Source organism: Psittacula echo (genome assembly GCF_963264785.1).
Source record: "Psittacula echo genome assembly, chromosome: 6".
In the NCBI taxonomy this organism is placed as follows: Eukaryota; Metazoa; Chordata; class Aves; order Psittaciformes; family Psittacidae; genus Psittacula; species Psittacula echo.
Genome location: NC_137743.1, coordinates 78,099,604 through 78,123,086, shown reverse-complemented (window position 1 = coordinate 78,123,086; position 23,483 = coordinate 78,099,604). Strand labels below are relative to the sequence as shown.

General features: G+C 40.9%; 4 protein-coding genes across 7 annotated transcripts; 2 read left to right on the top strand and 2 right to left on the bottom strand.

The window, feature by feature from the left end:
- The first annotated feature begins 329 nt into the window (after positions 1 to 329).
- ASDURF (ASNSD1 upstream open reading frame) lies at positions 330 to 7,812 on the top strand. 3 transcript variants are annotated; one of them, XM_080621331.1, is made up of 5 exons: positions 330 to 460; positions 1,945 to 1,998; positions 2,511 to 2,586; positions 3,170 to 3,269; positions 7,684 to 7,812. In XM_080621331.1, exons 1-4 carry the CDS (start codon positions 383 to 385, stop codon positions 3,238 to 3,240), a joined length of 279 nt encoding a protein of 92 aa, XP_080477457.1. In that variant the 5' UTR covers positions 330 to 382; the 3' UTR covers positions 3,241 to 3,269; positions 7,684 to 7,812. The 3 variants fall into 3 exon arrangements, with proteins under 3 accessions (XP_080477457.1, XP_080477458.1, XP_080477456.1); XM_080621332.1 differs by lacking the exon at positions 7,684 to 7,812 and adding an exon at positions 6,350 to 6,480; XM_080621330.1 differs by lacking the exon at positions 7,684 to 7,812 and having other exon boundaries at positions 3,170 to 3,308.
- On the top strand, positions 3,263 to 8,030 carry ASNSD1 (asparagine synthetase domain containing 1; the record flags this gene model as incomplete). Its single annotated transcript, XM_080621329.1, has 3 exons — positions 3,263 to 4,744; positions 6,350 to 6,531; positions 7,684 to 8,030. 3 exons carry the CDS (start codon positions 3,263 to 3,265, stop codon positions 7,943 to 7,945), a joined length of 1,926 nt encoding a protein of 641 aa, XP_080477455.1. The 3' UTR covers positions 7,946 to 8,030.
- Positions 8,031 to 11,182: 3,152 nt separating this feature from the next.
- Positions 11,183 to 16,471, bottom strand: OSGEPL1 (O-sialoglycoprotein endopeptidase like 1). The gene is made up of 8 exons (XM_080621066.1): positions 16,315 to 16,471; positions 15,800 to 16,026; positions 14,785 to 15,172; positions 13,697 to 13,901; positions 13,467 to 13,615; positions 12,546 to 12,676; positions 12,341 to 12,412; positions 11,183 to 11,289 (listed from the first exon to the last, which is right to left on the bottom strand). Exons 2-8 carry the CDS (start codon positions 16,009 to 16,011, stop codon positions 11,199 to 11,201), a joined length of 1,248 nt encoding a protein of 415 aa, XP_080477192.1. The 5' UTR covers positions 16,012 to 16,026; positions 16,315 to 16,471; the 3' UTR covers positions 11,183 to 11,198.
- Positions 16,472 to 16,959: 488 nt separating this feature from the next.
- ORMDL1 (ORMDL sphingolipid biosynthesis regulator 1) lies at positions 16,960 to 23,368 on the bottom strand. 2 transcript variants are annotated; one of them, XM_080620923.1, is made up of 5 exons: positions 23,256 to 23,368; positions 22,844 to 22,908; positions 21,630 to 21,825; positions 19,698 to 19,849; positions 16,960 to 18,336 (listed from the first exon to the last, which is right to left on the bottom strand). In XM_080620923.1, exons 3-5 carry the CDS (start codon positions 21,801 to 21,803, stop codon positions 18,201 to 18,203), a joined length of 462 nt encoding a protein of 153 aa, XP_080477049.1. In that variant the 5' UTR covers positions 21,804 to 21,825; positions 22,844 to 22,908; positions 23,256 to 23,368; the 3' UTR covers positions 16,960 to 18,200. The 2 variants fall into 2 exon arrangements, with proteins under 2 accessions (XP_080477049.1, XP_080477050.1); XM_080620924.1 differs by lacking the exons at positions 22,844 to 22,908; positions 23,256 to 23,368 and having other exon boundaries at positions 21,630 to 22,019.
- Positions 23,369 to 23,483: the final 115 nt, after the last annotated feature.

The following is a 23,483-nucleotide window of genomic DNA, read 5'->3' as shown; positions in this document are numbered from 1 at the left end:
TTCCCTTCACGCCCCACAAGGCCCAGTTTCCAGCCCTCATTCCGAACAGCTTTTTCACCTTGGCCTTGCCAAGGCCCCCTCACAGGCCATACGACAGCTCGCTGTGCGCGTTGGACTTCCCAAGAACCCTTTGATAGGACCAGTTCAGCGGCTACCACCCGTGCGGACGCCAGCCCGGAGCCGGCACCAGAGATCGCTTCCACCCCTTACCGCCAAGATATGCACTGAGGCACCGGCCCCGCCCCGCCAGCGCATGCGTGCTCAGTGGCTCCCGCTGATTGGAGCTCCGCCTGGGCAGGCCGCACGCATGCGCGCCGCTGTCTGCGCATGCTCTGTGGCTGCTGGAGGGTGGCTCGGGAGGTGCTCTGTGTGTGTGAGGGGTATGGCGGGCCGCGAGCTGCGGCATGAGGAGAGGGAGGAGGGGGCGAGGCTGCGCCACAAGGAGGAGCTGAGCCGGAAGGTGAGCCGGGGCGGGGGGGAGTGAGCCGGGCGGGCTGAGCCACGGCTAACATCGGCGCCTCTTAGGCCGCGGCCCCTCGTCCTCCCCGCGGTGCTGTGGGCAGCGTGTGGCGAGCTGAGGCACGTCCAGGGCTGTGCTGCCGAGCGGAGAGAGAAGGGAGCGGCGGCCCAGTGAAGCCTGTAACTTCAGGCGTGATCAGTGAAGATGAGGGCGAGTGCTGAGAGGAATCTGGGGTCCTGTGGCGCTGAGTTTTCATTGTAGGGCTCATTGTTCTTGTCGGCGTCGGTGTTGGCTCTTTGGTCAGATTTGGAGGTTTTTTGTTTGTTACCGCTCCAAGTGGAGCTTGAGATGTCAGTGAGGCTTTTCTTTGCAGTATCTAATTGAGCTGTATTTATTCAAAAATTGCCAAGGGTTTTGAGATACAGAGGGTGGCACTCCTCATAAATCTGCTCTATTTCCCGTGGTTCCAATAGGTTTGTTTAGTATGAAATCTGTCAAGTCCTATGGAACTGCTTTCCCACAGAAAAATACTTCCTTTCCATGTGGCCATGTTTTATAAAGTCAATGGTAGCTTTGATTGCCTGGGAGGCTGTAAAGCTACAGCATGTATTTCTTCTTGTCATTCGTGCTATGCTTAAATGGCTGGTTTAGGCTGTAGCCAAAGATGACACTGCTGTTCTGTCTGTTGGAATTATAAGATATTGATACAGCTGCTGGAAAATTTGTCTTTTCTGTATGCCATGGTCAGTTTGGCTAACCTAGCAACTTTCCGTGGTTGCACCCATTCCAGGAGACACAAAGGAAGAACAAATTAAAACTTGTTGCTTGTTTCTGGCGGGGGAAAAAAAAAAGGCATTAAGTGCCCTTGTAATTTTAATGGCTTTTATGACAGTCCTCCTGATTGCTCTTTACCTTTCACAGCTGTCATTGTAAAAGAAAATGGGAATACCTGCCACCTCTGCCAGTGCGGTTGAACAGTGGTAAATCCTTCTAACGAAGTTTGTGCAAAACTCCAGAGCAATAGAAAGGCTTCTGTTGCTATTAATACCATTTTAAGAGTTTTGACTGTTTGCTGGTTGCATTTTGAGTCTGGAGGATACCTGTGATTATAGAGCAATTGTAGATATTATGCTAAATTTTGGGTTAAAATTATTTGATGTTTAATTAGTTTTTTGCATGTTTTCTTTACTTCTGGGGGAAAACTGTGATCTGTGATTATAAATAGCTAGAGGTACTCTAGCTTCTCAATAGTGATTGCTTTTGAGGATAGGAGAAATATTAATCCCTGCAAGATAACCCGTTTCTACACTTTTTGAATCTACTTCTACTTTGTCTTCAGTGGTCCATTTGAAGAGCAGCAATTATATATGCATGTAGCTGTCTTAAAAGAAATCAGTAAGTGTGTTTACCAGCAGTAATAATACAGTAATAATATAGTGATTTACTTTTAATAATTACATTGAAGTGCATCTTTTGCCTTTCAGATTAAAGAGCAGAAGGTTGTAGTTGATGAGCTGTCGAATTTGAAGAAGAACCGGGTAAGTATTTACAAATTTGCTTTTGACTGTTTCATTTTAGCATCAGAGAAATAAATAAAGAGACAAGAGGGGAAACAAAATTGGAGCACACTGCCTTTAAAATTGTTTTAATACAGATGTGGTCTGATGTTGTCAGAATAATTTGTCCTTCGCTTGTACCATAACACAGTATGTTGTTGGATTTTTTTGCCTGTCTTATCTGAGTTCTTTAATTCAGATGTTTGAGTTGATCAAAAGAACTCATGAAGTATTTTTACTTTTCATGTGCATGTGTTTTAAAATAGAATGGTAGCCCTCATGTATGAGGAAAAGCAAAATGCAGACTAGTCATGGGTTGATCATGAAATGTTTTTGATGATATAACATTAGAACGCTGGTGTTCTCAAGGCAGAAATTGTCCTTCTGGAATAAAAATGAAGGGGTATATCAGTGGATCTGCATCAGTTTCTCTTACAGGATGGTTGCCAGAGTTTCTTGCTCTGATCTAATGCAGTGTTGGTTTTGTTTTACAGAAAGTTTATAAGCAGCAACCCAATAGCAACATATTCTTCCTTGTAGACCGAACAGAAACGCTATCTCAATGCAAAAGTAAGTTTGCAGTCTAAACGTTGCTCAAATAGTTAACTATTTAAAAGCTGTATTTATAGCTGTTAATGATTGCAAAAGTGTGTTACAATGAAAAGATGGCAACTGTGTATCAAATACAAAGTAGACTTCGGACATGCTTGTTTTTCTGGAGTGGATAAATGTGGAAGTGTTGTTATATGGATGCAAAAAAAAGAGCAAGTGCTGCAGATGTAGGAAGAGGGAGAATGTGTATCCCACAGAGCAGCTGCTATTCTCAGTGCCCTTTGGGAAGCTGTATACTGGCTTGTCCCGTAAATAAAAAAGCCTAAAAATTGCATGGGATGAGTAGGAAGAAAATAATATTAGTTTAACTGGAGATTAAGTTAGAAATCTTTAAGTATTTGAAAGAATGGATCTGTGAAATTACGAAGATAGTAGAATGGATGATAAAGAGAGTTGATGGTTGAACAAATATTAGAAATGTGTAACTTTAGATGTATGAGTTTGTTTTCTGGAATGCGCAATTTCTACTTTCATTTTCTTTCCCTGTCAACTCACTACTCATCAGTTTATGAAACTGATTATTCATGTATTTCTTACACAGATACATTAGATGAATTAAAGAAGGCACATCAGGAGATGGAAAATTCAGAAAAGACTAAAATCAAGAAATAGTTCATCTGAATTCGAAGTCACCATGTGTGGTATTTGTTGCGTTGTTACCTTGTGTAGGCAGCATGCTATTCATGATTTCTTTAACAAAGACATACTCTGCCATCTTAGAAGAAGAGGACCAGACAGTAGCCAGCAGTTGATAAAAACTGTGCCTGATCTCCCTTACAAGTGTCTGTTTTCTGGCCACGTACTTCACTTGAGAGGACTGGTGACTCCTCAGCCTCTGCAAAATGCCAATAGCAATATTTTTCTTTGGAATGGAGAAATTTTCAGTGGAGTGCGTGTAGGAGATCTAGAGAATGACACTGAAGTTATGTTTCATCATCTTGCATTATGCAGTAGTGAAGAGGACATATTATCACTATTTTCATCAGTTCGGGGTCCATGGTCTTTTATTTATTATCAAGCATCTAAACACAGTTTATGGTTTGGTAGAGATTATTTTGGTCGCCGTAGTTTGCTTTGGCAATGCAGTAATGAGGTCAACAGTGCTTTCTGTCTTACATCTGTAAGTGCTTATTCTGAATCAGGTCACCAATGGCAAGAAGTCCCAGCATCTGGAATTTTCAAAATCGATCTCAAAGCCTGCACAGCAACTAAATCTTGGTCTTTAACATTGTTTCCATGGAAGTACAGCTGCACAGAGAAAGCAGTAGAAGAAATATTCATTAATGTTCTGGACCAAGTTTCAAAAGACTTACCAACCCACATGCGTGTTGTGATGAATGAATCAAAACTATGTCTCAGAGCACCAGTTATCCCTTTAAATAAAACAATTTCTGAAGCTTCAGGTCAATGTCCAGGCACTAATATTAGCAACATTACTCATACGGTTTCTGTAGAAACCCTTCAAGGATTTCTTGCAGAGGAGCACAAGAAAAAGTTAATTTGTCAGTTTATTGATGTTTTAAATGAAGCAGTAAAGAGACGGGTTTTATCTCTCTTTAGAGCTGAAGATCAGGAAACAAGAGAAGTTCCAAGCATGTCTAACAGGAAAGCACATATTGCAGTGCTCTTTTCTGGTGGCATTGATTCCATGGTTATTGCAGCCCTTGCTGATAAACATGTACCTTTGGAGGAACCAATAGATCTTCTTAATGTAGCTTTCATGCTGAAAGAACAACCTAAGCAAAAGGGTACCTCTAAAAACCATACCAGCAGGAAAGTACAGCTTGATCTGCTTTGTCCTCAAAGAAGTTGTCAAGATCTTGATGCTAAAACTCGTGCTTGTTTCTCTTGCTTTGATGTACCTGACAGAATTACTGGTAGGGCAGGAGTGAAAGAATTAGAGGCCATTAACCCTTCAAGAACCTGGAACTTTGTGGAGATCAATGTTACACCAGAAGAGTTGGAAAAAATGCGACAACAACGCATTAATCACTTAATTTATCCACTGAATACAGTCTTGGATGACAGCATTGGCTGTGCAATTTGGTTTGCTTCCAGAGGGGAGGGTTTTGTTAGTAACCAAGGAGAACTGAAACCATATAGAAGTCCTGCAAAGGTACTGATTTTGTTATTGTTTTCTGCCTTGTGCTTGATCTGTGAATGTAAAACCAGTTCTGTTGTTTCAGAAGTCAGCAAGGGTCTTTAATATTCATAAGGCTTCTGAAATTCAGTGGCAGAATGTACAGTAGTTCAGTAATGACAATATTTGTGTAATTCTGGAGTTAAAAACTGCATGCAGTTATTTTATGATGTAATGTGAATGGCTTTTAATTGAGCTTGAATAAATAGCAATGTGATTAGGAAAAAATAATAACTATCATCTTTGGCGTTTCAGCCCCAGTAGTGGGTAAGAGTTGTTCAGTCCAAATCAAGCAGCTTAACAAATTTAGTTATATGTTAATGGATTATTAAATAATTTTTTTTGTGCCAGCATTCTAGCCCTTGTAAAAATTATTACCTTCTTTAGACATGCTATTTACGTGACAAAATAGCAAAGAGTAATGGCAGAGAAGATGACTATTTGGAAGTGTTTGTAATTAGTGTCTGATTGAATGACAGAACTACAAAAAAGTAGCTCTTTCCCATTGTAACTTATTTTCATGTGTTTAGTATTAAGTAAAATCTTTTTAGCTACTAGATGATTTTATTGGGAATTTGACTCCTGTTTCTCACTTCCTAATTTCCTGATGTTTGCATAGGGAAGAATAAAGTGATTAATTTCAGGAATTTGCGGTCCACTGCTGAGACTCCTGTTACTTTCCTACTAATTGCTAGATTCTAAAACCACAAAAAACCCCACAACCAACAGCAGTAAGTCCCCCAACAAATGCAGTAGTTTGCTTAAAAACTGCTATAGAACACAGTTGATTTAGTTCACTGATCTACTTCAGGATGTGTGTTCATCTCAGATTTGCAAAACATACAAATTCTTGTTAGGTTCAGGATATGTTGAAATAGGTCATGAGTTAATAAAACATAAAGCAAAAATGTCATTTTCCCCATCAGGTACCTACTGCTACATACAGGTAAAAAAGCAGTTGACCACTGGCTGGTGTCAGATGAGTAAAACACACTTGGCGTCCACTGTTATAGTTAAGTGCTACTGAAAGCATAGCAGTGGACCAGCTATAGTAGTGTTTTTTCTCTTTGTAACATTTTATGTACGTGCTGAGTAGACAACGATTATAAGACATTTTTACATTGTGTAATGCAGTTACTAACCCAGTATTGTAAATTAGTAATCCGAGTGTAACTATTTAGAACATATGATATACTACATAATCTTCAGCAGCATTTTTTTATAAAGGCTGGTGTTTAGCAAATGCTCTTCATTGTAATAGAAACTAACAAAGACATTCTTCAAAGATAACTGGTGTATTGTGATGCATAGAACATTATTTTGTGGGTTTTTCCTTGCATCAGTAGAAATATGTTTGTGTACTTTTAGGCCTGATTGTAAACCTATTTCAAGTTCCAGTGACTTTGTTTGGAACTTTTTCAGGCTCTGTAAATGTGTAAGGCACGTCCCATCAGGATAGGTGATATTTAGATGAAGTGTATTGAAGTTACTCTCTTTAAGATATAGTTAAACATTTAAGATGCTACATATTATTTGCTTGCATAGATCCTAAGAAATACTTCTTTTATTCTGGTTACTTAGGTTGTGCTTACAGGCATTGGAGCAGATGAACAGCTTGCTGGCTATTCTCGACACCGTGTTTGCTTCAAAAAATATGGCTTCAAGGGTCTGAATGAAGAACTTGAAATGGAGTTAGATCGCATTTCTTCCAGAAATCTTGGTAGAGATGATAGGATTATTGGTGACCATGGAAAAGAAGCCAGGTATTACTGTTGTAACTTGAAGCAAAACTGGTTTTGCTGGTTAGATTCTGCTTTTAACACTAGCAACAGAGAGCTTAATTGAAACTTCTCTACATTTTGTCGTCTCAAATTATGTTGCAGTTTTGTTAATGTATTGTGTTGTGGGTGTTTGGTTTTGGTTTTTAAAAGAAGTGGTCTCCAGTACTATGGAAGAGTTACCTAAGGAAATGCAGCAATGTGGGTTTCCAACTAGAACTTTTAAAAAGCACCAACACACGCTGAAATAGGCAAAATGAAGTTGATTTTATTATTTTAGGTGGAACAGTCTTTCTGCACACCTTTGAAGTGTCCTGGAGTGGTCATTTGGGGAGTGACTCTGGAGACTGACAACATAATGTGGAAGCCACATATTCCTGTCCATGCAGTAAAGGCATCATCAGTATCTACTGTATTTCCTGGTTGCTAAGTCAGAATAGTTAAAGCAGTATTTTTTTTTTTGTGGTTACTTACTTCACTTGCTACTTGCAAAAAATTCCTTAGGTGTTGTCCAGTAGCATAGGCCACTTAGGTGCATGAAAGGTCTTTTTGCGTGATCCTTGTGCCAGTGTTTTTCCAAATCTGTTCTTGGTTGCACATTTTCAGTTTAGCAAAACAAAACCTGGTGGAGTGGAGAACAGGCAGTGCTGGTAATCATATACGTGGTTAGATCTGAATGCCTGGATTTCAGGATGTTGTCAGAATTTGTTGTGTAAATATTTTTGTGTCAAAGTTACAGTGTAGCTTCCTACAATATATGGTAATACTTAGAAATGACCTTGAAGTGTTACACTAATATTTGTCTTGCTCTTCCATTGGTTTTTTTTCTGATTTTTTCCCATAGTTTTTGTTTTGTATACACCCGGTATTTCTGATGCTTGTTCTTACTCTTTTCTTTGCTTCACTTTTGAAAACTTCCAGACTTCTGAATTTAAACATGATATATATTACATTTTCTTTCTCTAAGACAGTCTAACTGCTTTGGAGATGTGCCTCATTACTGGGACACTAACATTAATAGTACATCTATAGTTAAGAATTGACACAGATTCTGAAGTCTTTGCATGTGGTAAAGGGGAAAACCGAAACTGTTAGACATATTTAAAAGGTCTTTCCCCATGTGTATCTTTCCTTCAGGTTTCCCTTTCTTGATGAAGATGTTGTTTCATTCCTCAATTCTCTGCCCATCTTGGAAAAAGCTGACTTGACTTTACCTCGAGGAATTGGTGAGAAGTTGCTTCTGCGTCTTGCAGCCAAGGAGTTTGGCCTCACAGCCTCAGCCATTTTGCCAAAAAGAGCTGTACAGTTTGGATCTCGGATTGCAAAGCTAGAAAGCAACAGTGAGAAAGCATCTGACACATGCAGCAGACTGAAGTCATTTTCAGTAGATGAACTATAAAGCTGCATATTGAGATGTTGCATTTATTCTGTATGCAATTTCAGTAAATCTTTTGGAGTTTTCTTAAAATGTTTGGTCTATTTTTTTACACACTTAGGCATTATTAATAAGCATCAAAGAAATGCACATAGATGTGAACTTGTACTAGAGACTTACTTTGAACGCATTCATGGAGGGGAAGAGAGTATAGCCAGAGGCTGGCTTTCCCACCCTTCCCGACTGATGTCAGTGGTGCAAAAAGCATGGATCTGTCCAGTCTGTCATGTATATTGAATTCAGTAAAGGACATCTTCTGTTGTAGAACAGGGCTGGTCCTGCAGCTGTGCTTTAGGAGAGGGTTTAGGCTGTGGTTTTAGAAGGGAAGGTGCAGTAAGGAGCTGGCCTGGGATGCCAGAGCCAAAAAGAGCTGAGTGTCTTAAGCCTTGTTGCCTCTTAGGAGATCTGCGCTTTAAGCATCACGCTTGGCCACATACACCCTGGGTGCTTTGGTTGCATCCTGTACAGCTTTGCAATCCTTGGCCAGTTCTGCAGGGCTGCCTTGGTTGGTGGTCCACAGCAGAGGGCTCCCTCTGCTCCTGAAGAAACTGGAAGTTCCCTCCAAACTGTTCTTTGTCCCTCCTTGGCTCCCTAGCTTGCTACGTCTTCTTTGAACTTTAGCTTGGCTACTTTTACTTCTAAAGTTGCAAAGCATCCATTGTGTACTTCAATTGATATATGAATGGACTTCCTCTGACGAAAAGCATGAGTCAGCTTGTCTTCTTAAATGTGTATGGAAGGATTGCGAAGTTAATGTAAGGAAGACTGGATATGAGCTCTCCAGTGTTTTTCGTAAGTTTGGAGTTTAGTACTCTACATGCTACCTTACAGTTCTAGTTTTTGTGTTTGTGCAATCAAATAGAGAAAGGAAAAATACCAGGGGGAAAAAAAAAAAAAGCCTAGGATCATTACTTGTAAAACATACAGATCATTGGATCTCATGCAAAATTGTAAGATGACAGGAAATACTGTAGATGAACACATTTCCAAAAGAGCTCATCTTCCACTGTGGTATTGAAGTGATGGGTCAGATTCTCAAAAGTCCACTGTACTTGTAAGCTCCCTCTAAAGATAACAAGAGCTGCATCGTTTTAGCCAACCTCTTCCTGCAGCAAAGAAAGCCAACCCCTTTTTTCTTACGTGTTATGCCTATAATAAAGACCAAATGTAGGCCTCTCTTAGCACTACGTTATTGATTCATACTAGATTTGATTCCATTACAGTTCTACAAATCTATCTCATTGAGTAAAATTTTCAGGCAACTGTGTGATCTGTTTCATGTGATGTAGTGCGATAGGCCAGGAAACTGGCATGACAGCATTTCTAAATCCTCGCTACAAGACATCTCCACTTCAATATTTAAAGTCGTCTTTAATTACTTGGGGCATTGTTCCCATGTATGCGTTTTGGAACAGCTTTAAGTATTTTTTTAATTCAAAAAATTTTTGCTGTGTAAACTCTGAGTTGAGATACACGTAACAGTGATCTAGTAACTGTATTTACAGTATCACACAAGAAAGTGTGGTGTTAGAATCAAGCTCTCTGGTTCCAACAACAGTAGTTTTGGTAGGTTTGAGACACACTGGAATCACTCCACCTCTGGAAGGCTGTGTCCTTCATGGGAAACCTGAATTGCATTTTATCAGTATTTATTGTCTCACAAAACAGCTTTCTAGGGATTTCTTCCTCCTCATTGTTCAGAAAATCTGGAAGCAGTGAGACTTCTGAGCAGCAAGACTGAATGGCTTGTTGAGCCGAAGGAAGGTACAACCAGCACTAAAAGCTGAGCTAACAGAGATTATGTGTAATATGGAGGGGAAAAGGGTTTGCTCACTGGTTGTTTCACAAATTCCTGTCTGTCATCTATGTTGAAATCAGTGAGCCACATGTATAAACATACTGCTGGAGAGGGCCTATGGAATGTGGCAGCGTTGAAGGGCAGGTTGGACGGAGTCTTGGGTAGCATGGTTTAGTGTGTGGTGTCCCTGCTCATGGCAGGGGATTGGAACTACATGATCTTAAGGTCCTTTCCAACTCTAACTATTCTATGAGTCTATGATTAAATGATATATTGCTGTGCCAAGAAGATAAACTACTTAACACTACAGATAAAATACTTTACCAAAAGCTAAATTACTTATATTGGAATCCCATGAAAACACCACTCCAGAAATGCTACATAACAAAATGTGGATACTACATACTCTTCCAATGCTTTTTTTCTCCCAAAAATTAAGTATTGGAGGAAAAATAATGCATGTTCTTGATTTGTTACATCTTGCCCTCAAATTAAAAATAATTAAAAAAAAAGAAATAAAAATACAAAAACTAGGCAAGTCTGGCTGTTCATAACTCTCCCACAAATCCCAGTTACTTGTCTGTATTTAAATGAAGGCAGTTTTCAACAAATGCATTATTAGAAAACTCTTAATGAAGAGGTACTTACTTGAAGTATTTATTCCAGTAAATACCACTGCCATGAATAAATCTCCTGATTATCAAAAGGCAAGGTCAAATAACCCGTTACTCACATCAAAACTGAGAACTTGCATCTTAACAGCTGACCTACACTGTGATTGGCTTTACTGAGCAATTTATAAAAAAAGGAGAAAATTAAAAGGCACAGATCCCATACCCCAAAATGATTATTTTGTATAAAGAAAAATAGTCTTCTGAGAAGACCAACAGAAAATGAGGTACTGTTGAAATTCAGTTGTACTGGCACAGCTAATACAGACTGAGATCTTGAAAATCTGTGCTCTCTCATGTTGACTTTCTGTAACTTTTCAGTTGTGGGAGGTATGATTTTTTAATATGTAGTGTAAATTACAAACCTTACATAAACTATATATTATATTGTTAAATTACAAACCTCACGTGAATTATATATTACATTATTAAATTAGACTATAGTAGGTATTCTAAATATATAAAGCTTATTAATCAGTTACAAAGTGTAAACAATGGAGATTTTTTCATTTGTGTTAAGTTTATATTTATTAGAAAGTACACTTAATTTTTAGTTGTGTTAATCCCTAGAACTCTTAGACATCTATGGAACAGTAACTGGAATCATTCTGGTGATACCACACAGCATTTATTTCTCTGATAGGTGATTTTCAACACTTGTAAACCAAGTGCTGTCAATAAATGTAACATCATTGAAAAAGATTTTAGTGAACAATTTATAGTTGCATTTACTTTACCAAGCTACTTTTTAAGATGCCAACCGCAGTATCTTTTCTAGTCTTGGCACCTTGATGGAATCTTCTGCAACTCTTTTTGAAATATCAATTCCAAGGGGAGCTCTGGAAAACAACAGAATTACTTGCTAAAAATAAATAACATTATTGCTGCATCCCACAGATGTGCACAGACACAGACTTTTATACAATGAGCATGGGAATCACAGTATTTTTGCAGACTGCCTGCACTGTAAGACTGTGTGACCATTACAATGGTCAATCTGAAGCTGCACCTAGAAACATCTTTACATTGAGGACACGTTTGCATCTGTAGTCATTCCAAACTCAGGAGAAGAGACAGTTGTGATTTCAAAGCTATTTTTGGGGAATGATTTTTTTAGACTCTGATTTTAGTTGATAATTCAGTTTGCATCTCACTGATGAATGCAAGATACACTAGACATTCACAAGTATCTTCTGTTATAATCTTAAACAATGTACATAGCAAATAAAACTTAGTATTTTATTCACCGAGGTAGATAAAAGCGAGTTACTTTTCAGGAAGAGTATTTTATCAATTTTTCATCTGAAAATTATAAAACAAGCGATTTTTTAAAAACAGATCCGAGGCTGTTTTCTTGGAAATGAAAAGGAGGGGAAAAAGTGTCAAATTTAAGACCAGCCGGTACTTTGAAATGCTAGTGTTTTGTTTGGCCTTAAGCCTAGGATCTACTTCAATCCATAGAACAAGCCTTAACTAACAAGTTATCAAAATAATCAGTATTATCGGTAAAAAAAAAAAAGTATGACCAGATGCTATATGTTAATTTTATTTTTTTTAATTGATTCCTCATTATGAATACACAGTTTGACTTGGAGCACCTTGATTTATGTCTACAGTGACTGAAAAGCTTAACTTTCTCCAGTTTTCCCAGCCCACAATAGTAATGGGAAGATACATGGAACTGATACAATGGTAACTGATATTTTTGAGCCAAACCACACAAATGACAGACACCATCATTTGCATTTCATACATTGAAGAGGGAGTGCTGGTAACTTTTAAAGCTTACCTGCACTGCAAAGATACTCCTCATCAACTTCTGCACCTCCTTCCACTTTCATTGGCCATAGTAAGCAAACAAACAACTGCTGAACAAATTGAGTCACTTACTTTGGTTCATAGCGGATGCCTTCAGTACTGTGTAAAACACCAATTCCTGCACGTAACCTTTCAATGCCATTCCTAAGCAAGAAAACAATTATGTAAAAATGTTATGTCATAAATACGCATACATTGTTCAGTCACCATGAACACAAGTTCTTGCCTCTGTCAGCTTTTAAAGAGCACTAGAGAAATATACATAAACAAATCTTACCATGCAATCATAACACCGTTATCAGTGCACAGCCTTGGAGGAGGACATAGAAAAGCAAAATCATTTACATCTGCCAAAGTCTGTAGACCTTTTCGGATATACTGGTTACTTGCAACTCCTCCTGATACAACCTGAGAGCAGTTGCAAAAAGAAAGAAGCCATTAACTCTAAAGTACTGACTGGTCACTCTCAACATCCTATTTAAAAAAAAGGTTATCAGATGAAGTTCTGAAGACAGCAATAAATAACACGTTTGAAGATTAAAACATATCTTTGGAGATGAAAACATATCAGAAAAGGGTATGATAACTGAGCTTTACTAAGATTAATAGAATCATAGAATAGTCAGGGTTTTAAAGGGCCTTAACATCATCTAGTTCCAACCCCCCTGGCTTGGGCAGGGACACCTCACACTAGACCATGTTGCCCAAGACTCTGTCCAGCCTGGCCTTGAATACTGCCAGGGATGGAGCATTTATCACTTCTTTGGGCAACCTGTGCCAGTGCCTCACCACCCTCACATTAAAGAACTTCTTGCTTATATCTAACTTGAACTTTCCCCTGTCTAAGTTTGAAACCATTACCTCTTGTCCTATCACTACAATAATATGAATAAAAAGAATAAATGAATAAAAACATAACTAGAACAGCTATCAAGTACTGGAGGGGACTAGGTCAAATTACATAGCCTGAATTATTATGAAAGGTTAAATTAGAGATTTTTTTTACCATCTATCTCAAAACCAAACCATGAAAGACTTTAAATATTTATATGACTATTACTTTAACCCTGGTATTTTGTCAATACATACTGACACCTTCCCCACTTGTCAAGGGAGAAAGTACACAAGGCATCTCCATCTTCAAATGATGTTATAGAGCCAACTATAAAAAAGGGGAAAAAAAAAAATGTATACCCACCAAAGTTGCATTTTTTGATGACAATATGCTATTTTTCATGCAGAACAGCATGGCTCGGTACGTCCGCTGCATAATATGCACAGTCACTGTGTGCTGCACAGCAGCAGCAATATCCTTAACACAGGAAAGGATCTCACCTTCTTGAATACCTATGGAAATGCATGATCAAATGGGTTTTCCTGAGTATGTATCATTGAAAACATGGTTTACATCCGACTGTTTAAAAATACCTTCTTCTTTTTCTTTTTGTGTAATGGTGTTATTGACAATGTTCTGAAGTCCAGAGAAAGAAAAGTCACAGTTACGATACTGTTGCATGGGAAGTCTTAACATGATCTGCTGTCGGTTTCCAGTCTGAGCCAAGTGCTCTATCGCCTTACCCCCAGCCATGCTGTGGCACTCGGGGTGCTTTCTTAAGGAGAGTCTTCTCGCTACCTAGGGAGATAATAAACAACAGACTTGGAACAGAGCACTGCATTAACTCCTCCTGTAACTGCATCACTGTACTGTAGTCCATGGAGTAAAATTCGAAACCACAAAACCCAATCAACATGCAATTACAAACAGGGCGTGATAAGAATGAGGCATACACCAGCTGGATTTTAATCAGAAATGCAATTCTAGAACAATTTGGGCAGACATAAGGTCAATAAATTTTACATTAATTACCTAATTCTCATGCTACAGGAAACACACACGGACTGTAATACTGTGTTACCAGATAAACAGGAACAAAGTTGCTTTCAGCCTTCAACAACCCCCTCTCTGATCTACTCGCTCCCCCACTTTTTCAATTAATACAGACAACTACTGTTTAACAACTCTGCTTCTGTTGGGTCCCTTGCAGTTTTGTTCTCAGTTTTACAGATCATACCCAAGACCCAGAAACCTTTGATTCTGAAAGCCAAAACAGGCTTTTCAAACTGTACAAGAAACCTGGTAAGAATTATTTAATATGTATTGTTTTCCACCTGACAGCATCCTTTAAAACACCTCTATCCATCTTCTCAAATTCATACTAATCCTTCGTATAATGGGTATCCATGAAACCTCCAACACCAGTTTTGATTACATTGTCTATTTGCTAAAAATCAATTTGCATATGTTACAACTGATGTTGTATGTAGATTTTTAAGAGCTTGTTGTGTATTAAATGTATGGCATTTCAAAATACAAAAAAGAAAACCCAAAAAAACGGTAAAGCAAAGCTTATACTGCACTGTATTCCTATGCATGCGCTGATGACAATACTACTATATTCTAGTGTAAAGGCAATAAAAAAGAAAAAGCTAGATTTGCTTACATAAATAAGTACTACCTTATCCAGCATGTCCCCTGGTGCTATATCTATGGACTGTCCAAGCAGAAGGAAATCTGAAACTCCCTGTGCTACTGCCAAGAGACAGTGGCCTCCGGAGAGCAAAAGCACCAGGAAGGGAAACTCCAGACGACAGGTCAGCCTGACGGTCAGGGCATGAGCCTCCATGTGATGGATGGGTATGAACGGCTTCTGGTACTTGTTCACTAAGCCCAGGCTGTACTGCAGCCCCACACCAAGGCTCAGTGCAAGTCCTGGCTTGACTGTGGTGGCGACAGCGGTGAGGTCAGGTATGGAAATGCCACTGGTAAGAAGTGCCTCTTTTACCACTCGCTCAATGTTTTCTCTGTGAAGCTGCTGTGCCACCACAGGAATTATTCCACCTGCTCTGGTAAAAACAGAACTACCATATATTAGTATTTCGTAACAGACAGAATGGCACAAAACCAGATTTCAAACACCTCTAAACCTCGCCAAACCTTGCCTGTCTCCTCAGTACATTCTCAATTGCCTTGTTTAGTGTCAAGGGCATCTCTGCACTGAAGAGAGCGTAGTTATCTCTGGGAGATCAGAAAAGGCTGTAACTTGCCCTTTTTGGGCACACAGAACTCTTAAGCGGATCTCAATACTGTTTTAAAACAATGTCTGCTTAATATTCACAACCCCTCACTTGTCAGTCCAAGTACTTAGCCACCAAAGCCTACACTGGATTCATTTTCCCTTTAGAAAATTGAGACATTTGGTGGTTCTACCAGTAATAATGATTTTGCCTTTAATTCAAGCTACATCAGCCTCTTCGTGAAAGAAAATACTGGAGCAAACTTGTAAATGCACTGCATTTCTTTCCTTACCCACAGCAGTATCTCTGGCAGGATGCGTTTTGGCCCAAGACAGTCTTTACACCTACTCATGTACTGGTTTTACTGGAGGAGACTTTTACATGGAAGATACTACAAGTAAGAATGACAACAAAATCATCAATAAGGCAAAAGCCCAATGAGAAGTACGTTCTTACTGTAAATGGACTTCCTTCTGACAGTGCAGCGCCTCCCCCAGGACGCAGCCGGCATCGTCCACCACGGCAGCGCCGGTGTCATCGCAGCTCGTCTCGACTCCCAAAACCAGCTTCCGAGGATGCCGTTTCCCAGAGGAATCAGATCTGCTTCTCAACCACGCAGCTCGGCCGTGTTTAGCTGACTTCAGAAGGCCTTTGGCAATGCTGTTCATTGGTGGTGGTTATGTCTAAAAAAGAACTGAACAGTTTATTATCGCTGGAGGGTTTTCAAGCATGCGCTCCAATTTCCTGAAGAGGTGGTACTGCTTTTCAAGTTGTGAATGATCGCACATGATATTTAAGACCGCACAAAAAGTTACGCGCTACCGTCTTTGTTTTATCTCAACCATGCTTCTGGAGGAGCTTTTCGCCCACATCTGCTGTGCACGGTGCTTCTGCAGCCCTGGGGCACGGCACCAACCACAGCGTTAACCCCAGCCCCGCGGTCCTCGCTGCCCAGCTCTCTGCAGATTTACCTCCAGGGCCCCTCTTTCCTTCCCCGCCTTCAAGCGCTCATTTCCACCCGCAGCGGGCCGGAGCACAGGTAGCGGGTACAGGCGGAAGGTGCGGCACGGCTCGGACCCCGTTCCGCCAGGACAGCGCAAACCTCGTACCCTTGTGTCGCGATAAATCGCCACCTCGCGCCCTCCCCTCTTCCCAGAGGCACGTTTCCGGTGCACCGGCGGGTCACGCGGCGCTGCACCTCCCCGCGGGGCCGAGCGGCACGGCAGCCTGCGCGGCCGGGCGCGTCATCTCCGCACGTCGAGAGCTTCCGACAGCCGTCAAATGGCAGGGCCCTGCCCCATAGCCGGGGCCCCGGCGCTGCTCAACGCCCGTCATCACCGCCCGCTGGCGGCAAACCTCCGTCAGTGCCTCAGAGCCCTGGCACTGGTACACTGCACAGGGACTGTCAACGGGCTGGCACTGCCTCGCCAGGGTCAGTATGCAAAAATCAAGACAGGTATCACTGTACATACAAACACCACACAGAATTAATTACTTCCAACTTATCACCTTTTTTTTCCAACAGCATCTTTATCAAGAAAATAAACAGCCAGCAAATTATCCTTGCAAGAACAGAAGTATGCCACTGTGGGCTTTATTTTTATTTTAACTTTTTTCCAGCTCACTGGCTGTCACTGCAACCCAAATGCAAATGAAGTCTTAAATAGAGCCCTCTGTCAAACCTGAGCTGGTTTTGGTCGGCAGATTTCAATATTCATCTTTTTCCAAGACAGAGAAATTAACTGCTCAGAGCTCTACACGTACCTCCTTTCATTCTAATTCCAGAGTTGATTAAACACAAGATTACTCCATACCCTAACACAGCATACCCCACATTTCCAAGACATGCAAATCACCTATAACTTTTCCTGCAAAATCATAGTTAGTCCATGTGATTTGCCTGTTCACCTACTTCTAGTTTGGCTTCTATTCTAACTAAGGACCTACACAGAGTTTCTCTTCTGTGTTCCTATTTGGTTGCTCTATAATGGAGCCGCTTCTCCTCCACCAGCAGCAGCAACCCTTTCCCCCACCATCACACATCTCTCAGCTACTGAAAAATAACCAATCAGTCAGAAAAGAGTCAAAAACCCACACCATGAAAGAAATTTCGGTCTCAGAATGTGCCACTTAAGTCAGTATCCTGGCAAGCAAATGAGATCAACACAACAGTGGCAACTTCTAAAAGCATACATAAACTGAGCTATTGAGTTGATGTAGAAATCCCCTGAGCTGACATTTAAGGACTTCGGTCATTGTGACAAAAGAATAATCACAAGAACAGGTAAGGCATGACTGATCCCATCAGCTTATGCTGGCTGCCACAGTATGCACTGCAAGACAAACCTTTACAATGCAGGAACAAGTACAACCACCTACAATCCACACAGCAGAAACTAGGTACTCTCACTCAAAGACTACAGCCTCACCAGTCCTTGTGTGGAGGATCCTGGATTTACATGTAAAGTTACCATTTGCATTATGGTTGACTGGGTGTTTGCGAAACACTGCTCTCTATTTCCAGCTGATACTCGTTGTTACTTCCTTACAGGTCACTTGCATCATGCGCCATACATACAGTCTCAGTGGGGATTTCACTTTAGAGCTGGGCCTGCCCAGCTCTTCATGGAAATCTTTCTTCTACAGGTTTCCGATTCATGTTTAGGTGTTTGAAGGCATCTTCTTACAAACTCAACTTTCATCCCAGACAAAGCTGCAGGACATAGGAACTGTATCTCAGCTGTAAAAGCATCTTTCATTGAATACAATTAGACACTAGGCACAGGAGATTACTCCATTCCTTCCCCCAGGGAGCAGCAGCAGCTGTGTCACAGGCGATCAGTATCAAACCTTCTGCTTAGTATTTATTGATGCCAAAGATTCGAACGCCATGCAACTGTGGCAGCTTGGGGATGAGCACGGTCAGGAGGGAAGTCGTGTTGAGAATAAAGTGTGTTGAATCATACTTTGTGTAGAAACTTGCCAGGAAGTACCTGTAGCAGAAAAGGGAGCAAACTTAGCTGATGACACCCTTGTCTGAAAAACAAACAAACAAAGCTACGTAGAAGAAAGTGCTTTAGTAATCAGTACTAATTTACTAGTTAATTGCCTTTCTATTCCTATATTCAGTATCTCACCTGGGGCTCTAGAGTATCTACAGCACAATTATGGACCTCTGCTTCCCACCATTCTCACAGCAGTGAAAAGCAACTCCCAGGTAGTGTCTTCCTCCAGTACTTCTTCCCACCACTCAAGCTGGAGTCTGACTTCTGCAGCTACAAGCCTCATTTATGATATGGGTTTTAAGCACTTACACCAAAATCATTGCAGTTCTGCTACCCTAGCAAGCCGAGTGAGGAAACATTTGACATTTTCCAGTGCAAAAATCTCTTACGCTGAGCACATCTGTGATAGGTACAACTTTAAAAGGCTTCTGATCTGGCGGATGTTTCCAGAACTATTTTTAAGCTAGTCCACAGCCTGTTCAACTGCAAGAATAAGAAAATGTGCCTCAGAAAGTCAAACTCGCTACCAACTTCTTTACACTTTGAGATAATAATTCCATCTCGCTCTTTGCAAAAGCTAGTCACAGAAATGAGGCTATCACATTGTTGGGGTTTTGGTTTTTCCCCAGCAAAACGGAGATGTTGATTCAGCTACTTATGCATTATTAGTGCATGAAGAGAACCATACACAAGTGTTACGAATACAAAACCAACTTCCTAAGCACGATGCAGGATCTTCCCCCCCGCCTCCCTGCCATGCAAGTGGACAACTTCCTTCAGGGAAAAATAGAAAGACTTTTTAAAGTTGGATATTAAATAGGTGGTGTTACACACCACGCCTTTGTCAACAGAGATAGGGTAGGACTTCTCATCTATTTACACAACTAATTTAAACAGAAGGCAATCTGTACAAAGCAGAATGGACATGCAAAATCCTGGACCCCATTCACTGAAGGCTGCCACACTCCTTAGCACTCACAAGTCACTAAAGTGTTAATAAATGCTGTCACGTGCCAAAGACACAGTTTGGATTTTCAATATTTATGACTTCATGATCTCTTAACTTCAAGAGTTAACAGTAAGTTTTCCTCATTTCTTATCTTTAAAACCTGCCCCACTAATGACTGTACAAACTCTGACTTCAGTATGTGAACTGGAGTGTCAAAAGCTGCAGGCAGAAAGATTGTTGATAACCTGTAAACATGTGCTCCCTACCCCGTGATGCAGAAACACACAAACAACTAAAAAAAAAAAAACAAAATGCTTTTACAATGTAAATTGCGACCCATTTGCAGCTTTTGAAATCATAATTTTATGATTCAGTTAATCCAGAATAGTTTTGAACTCACAGAATTATAGGAGAGATTGTGAAGAATTTTCTTGAAGATGTAAATTGTACTCCATAATCCAGTTGTTCCCAGTGTGTTAGTAGCCTAGCTTTCCCCTGATCCGGTGTTTCAAAAGGAGTTCCCTTTACTGCATGCAAAAACACATACATTCCCTGCGGAAAATGAAAAGGGAACACAGTGGCACTTTCAGCTATGTTTTGGGTTTTTTTTTTAAGTAATTTCTACACTGTTCAATGCATTGTAAAAAACAGAGTAAAAGCATTCTCAGCCTGGTCTCAGCATTCTCAAAGCTGCTGGTCTGTAATGACAACTTATCACAGAGGAGGGAAGAGAGAAGATGCAGTTTGCCCCAGACTGTGCAGTCAGTGGCAGTCAGAATTAAAGCCAAAGTCTGTGTGACATCCAATCCACTGCCTTGTCTTCGACATGAGATGACAAAAAAATTGCATGAAATGAAGACAATTCTAACCAGTACTGCCACAAGCTCAGGGCTGCTGCTGTGTATTACCACTTACCTAACACAGTGTTAACTGAGTTAGGAGGTAGAGTCTGCACAAAGCAAAATCTAGCTACAAATAATGCCAACATTACAAGAACTTTAAAGCTTTCTTAGCCCTAAACTAGCTTCAAACACTTGTAAGCTGACTACCAGCAAGCTGTTGAGTATCATCTGTCCATCTCTTTGCTGTTTCTTCTTTATTACACTGGACTTCACTTGTGATTGTTTCTATCTGATGGAAACATGCCATGTGTGCCCTGTTCCAAGAGATCAATGTGGGCCTACTGATTTCAGACAGGGGAGTCTGTCCTCTTCCAGATTTAACAAACGTCTGTTTTCTATCAAAGCGAGCACACTAACTCCGAGCAAGAGCATCTATCAGAAAATATCAAAGACTTCCTTTTCTTTCTTTCAGGTACTTTCTTATGCACATACAGAAATAGTTATAGAAAGCTTTATAGAGAAAAAATATGTTTCCTTTGAATTCTTATAAATGAAGTGAAATCTGACCAAGTCACTTCAAATCATTTTCCCTTTTTCTTTTTTGGACCCCGCTGCCTGTTAAACTAAGAAAATTCATTAATTTTCTTAATGATGTTTGCAGCGTCTAATTTTTAATAACTAAACCAAGAAGGCACTTTTAGAACAGATCCACATGCTTACTTCATATTTTATTTTGCACTGGTAGTTGCAGAAAGGAGCACCAGAAATGCTTTCAACATCAGCTAAGAGTTTTCCAGTAGTGGAAGTCCAAGATTTTGCTGTTTGTCGAACCATTCAAAGATTTGTTTCCCAAAAAGTACCATTTAAATGCTGAAATATGCAAAAGTGCAGTTTACACTTATCTTCTAGGGTTCCACTAGTACTTGCCAGTGCATGCTCTCATCCCTGTTGTCATTATAGCTACTTGCTATAATGAATTCGGTAAGGCATTTGGGAAATATTTAGTAATATTCATCTATGCCAAGCATCATCTTCCCAAGACAGGCATGTCTGATGCTGACAATGCTACCGTACACAATGCTCTACTGATGCTTACAATTAGTTTTAAACCTATCTACAAAAATAAAAAGCTTGAATAAAAATCACTTTATTTTTCACAGGATTCAAGAGGATATTATTCCACCTCAGCCTTTAAAGTGAATGATCATCTTCCTAAACACGGAAGAAACTATCATTTTGTTAAGAAATCTTTGCTGTTAATCTTCGAAAGCTGCATTAGCAAACCTCAAGTATGACATAAAATGCTGGATTATGGCCCTCTTTTCATACATCACTCGTCCTCCCCAAACCAGCCAGCTCATCTGCGGACAAGCCAAGCAGAGATGGGATTTCATTATCCATACAACTTGGTTATTTTTCTCTTCTCCTGCCCCTAAAAATAAGTATGCATGAACAACTTCTCAATCTGTGTTACAAGAGAGGATACTTACCAGGTTGTGAATCACATTTGTTAAAGTCCAGGCGACAGGCACACTAAAGAAAGGAATGCTGAGCAAGACAATGTGCAGCAGGCCAACTCCGAGCGCATACGTCAGCCACATTCCACGACTGTTCATCACCCGGGTGTTTGGATTTACCTCGCTGTGGGCAACGCCTACGTTCATTTTTACCCTAGGGAAAATCTGTCTGAAGATTGAGACTACTGTTATAGACAGTACTCAACATGTACAGGTTTCAGATTTGATAATGGCTGTTTTAAATCAGCAGGTCTGGCAGCAAAACAGTGCGTAGGCCAAGATGTACCTCAGAATCTTCAAAGTACGGTTTATAAAGAAGTCATAACAAAAAAGGCTGTTAGGAACCATTTGTTTAAAAAAAGCCCAACAAACAAACCCCACAAGCTTGCTACAGAATGGACATTTTAAAAAGAATAGGAAGCTCTGCTCTTGTTAGCTAAGGTTGCAAACCTGTAAGAAATCAAGCTTTGTAACTCTTGTCCTCTAAATTCTTTTCTCCATCCACAATGATATCTGCAGTTCTTACCTGCCTCCCATATCAATTTTCCTCCTGTTTTTTGCTCATGTAACGGCTAGTGAAGAATTTTGCTTATATCAATTACCCTGCTTCCTACTGCTATAAAGAACAAGGACTGATTGATGCTTTTCTTGCAAGCAGTGTGCAGATTTCCTCCTCTCCCCACCTGTTAGTTTTCAGATAGACATTTCCATCTTTCAAATCTGGATGAAATTAGCCAATGGGTTTTCTAACTGACAGCCAAACACAGAGACATAGAGAACAATTTCATAACACTGATTTCACCAGGAGATTGACAACTTACAGTGGATAACCTTCTATTAAACTCTGTAATGATAACTATAAAAAATAACTGCATATTTAATACTCATGTGACCTGTAAGACTATTTATATTGTTATGGTCCTGGGACGGCGACTTTTTAACTTCCTTCTAAATCAGTCTACAAAGCGCTGTTCAACCAACAAAATTAGGTTGCTTTCGGTAGGAAATTTGTTTCTTACACTGGCTCAGTGCCACAAGGTGCTGGTATTACAGCAGTATTTTGCAATATTAACAGTGGACTGTAAAAATAGATGCGATGAACCTGAAACTGAACCGTGACAGTGCTGACTTTAATCAATACTTATCGCAAAGTATTTCAAACCGTGCACTCGCAGAGAACACATTACCTGAGATGGATGAAGCGAGGCTGTTCCTCCCTCCCTAGGATACAGCACCGCCGCTGAGCGAGTACCTGCACGCACACTTTCACATTACCTTCCACCTTTCCTTATCTTTCCTCTTTTCTTATTTAACCAGACGGACCCACCGCCTCATCCAGTCCACCAGACCCGTGTTTTCCCTCACAGCCGTACGGTCGAAGAGGGACCCTCAGCCTCCCCTCACAAACACCTCCCTTCCGGCCACGCACCATGCGGACTCCCAGCAACCCATCCTCCCGCCGCCCCAGCCCACCGGGCCCCGACGCGCGCCTGGGGGCCGGGCCCGGCTGCAGCCGCCGAGCGCCCCGGGGCCTGTTCGTAAGCACAAGCAGCGACCCGGCCCATCTTCCCGCCCTCTGCCTCCCGAGCGCAGCCCCACCTTTCTGGGCACCTGCGGGCCACGCTGTGACCGCAGCCGCCGAGAAACAGGAGCGGAATGCTAGCCGCGGGCCGCAGGTAGAGCCCGCCGGCCGCCCCGTGGGCAGGGCTGCCGCTGAGGGGAGGGGCCCGGCCACCCGCCCGCACCGCCCACCGAAGCGGCGGCGGCGGCGGCGGCGGCGGCAGCGGCAGCTGTAGCTGTAGGGAGTGGGGCGGTGCGGTGCGGTGC

Bases quoted from the DNA above. Each gene is read 5' to 3' on its own strand.
- ASDURF (XM_080621331.1), top strand. From the start codon at position 383: ATGGCGGGCCGCGAGCTGCGGCATGAGGAGAGGGAGGAGGGGGCGAGG. The intron at 461-1,944 runs GTGAGCCGGGGC...TTTGCCTTTCAG, and splicing joins AGGAGGAGCTGAGCCGGAAG to ATTAAAGAGCAGAAGGTTGT. The intron at 2,587-3,169 runs GTAAGTTTGCAG...TTTCTTACACAG, and splicing joins AACGCTATCTCAATGCAAAA to ATACATTAGATGAATTAAAG.
- OSGEPL1 (XM_080621066.1), bottom strand. From the start codon at position 16,011: ATGAACAGCATTGCCAAAGGCCTTCTGAAGTCAGCTAAACACGGCCGA. The intron at 13,616-13,696 runs GTATTTTTAAAC...GCATTTCCATAG, and splicing joins ACAAAAAGAAAAAGAAGAAG to GTATTCAAGAAGGTGAGATC. The intron at 12,413-12,545 runs GTAAGATTTGTT...TTTCTTGCTTAG, and splicing joins AACGGTGTTATGATTGCATG to GAATGGCATTGAAAGGTTAC.
- ORMDL1 (XM_080620923.1), bottom strand. From the start codon at position 21,803: ATGAACGTAGGCGTTGCCCACAGCGAGGTAAATCCAAACACCCGGGTG. The intron at 19,850-21,629 runs GTAAGTATCCTC...CATTTTCCGCAG, and splicing joins CAAATGTGATTCACAACCTG to GGAATGTATGTGTTTTTGCA. The intron at 18,337-19,697 runs GTGAGTTCAAAA...TTTCTGCTACAG, and splicing joins ACAATCTCTCCTATAATTCT to GTACTTCCTGGCAAGTTTCT.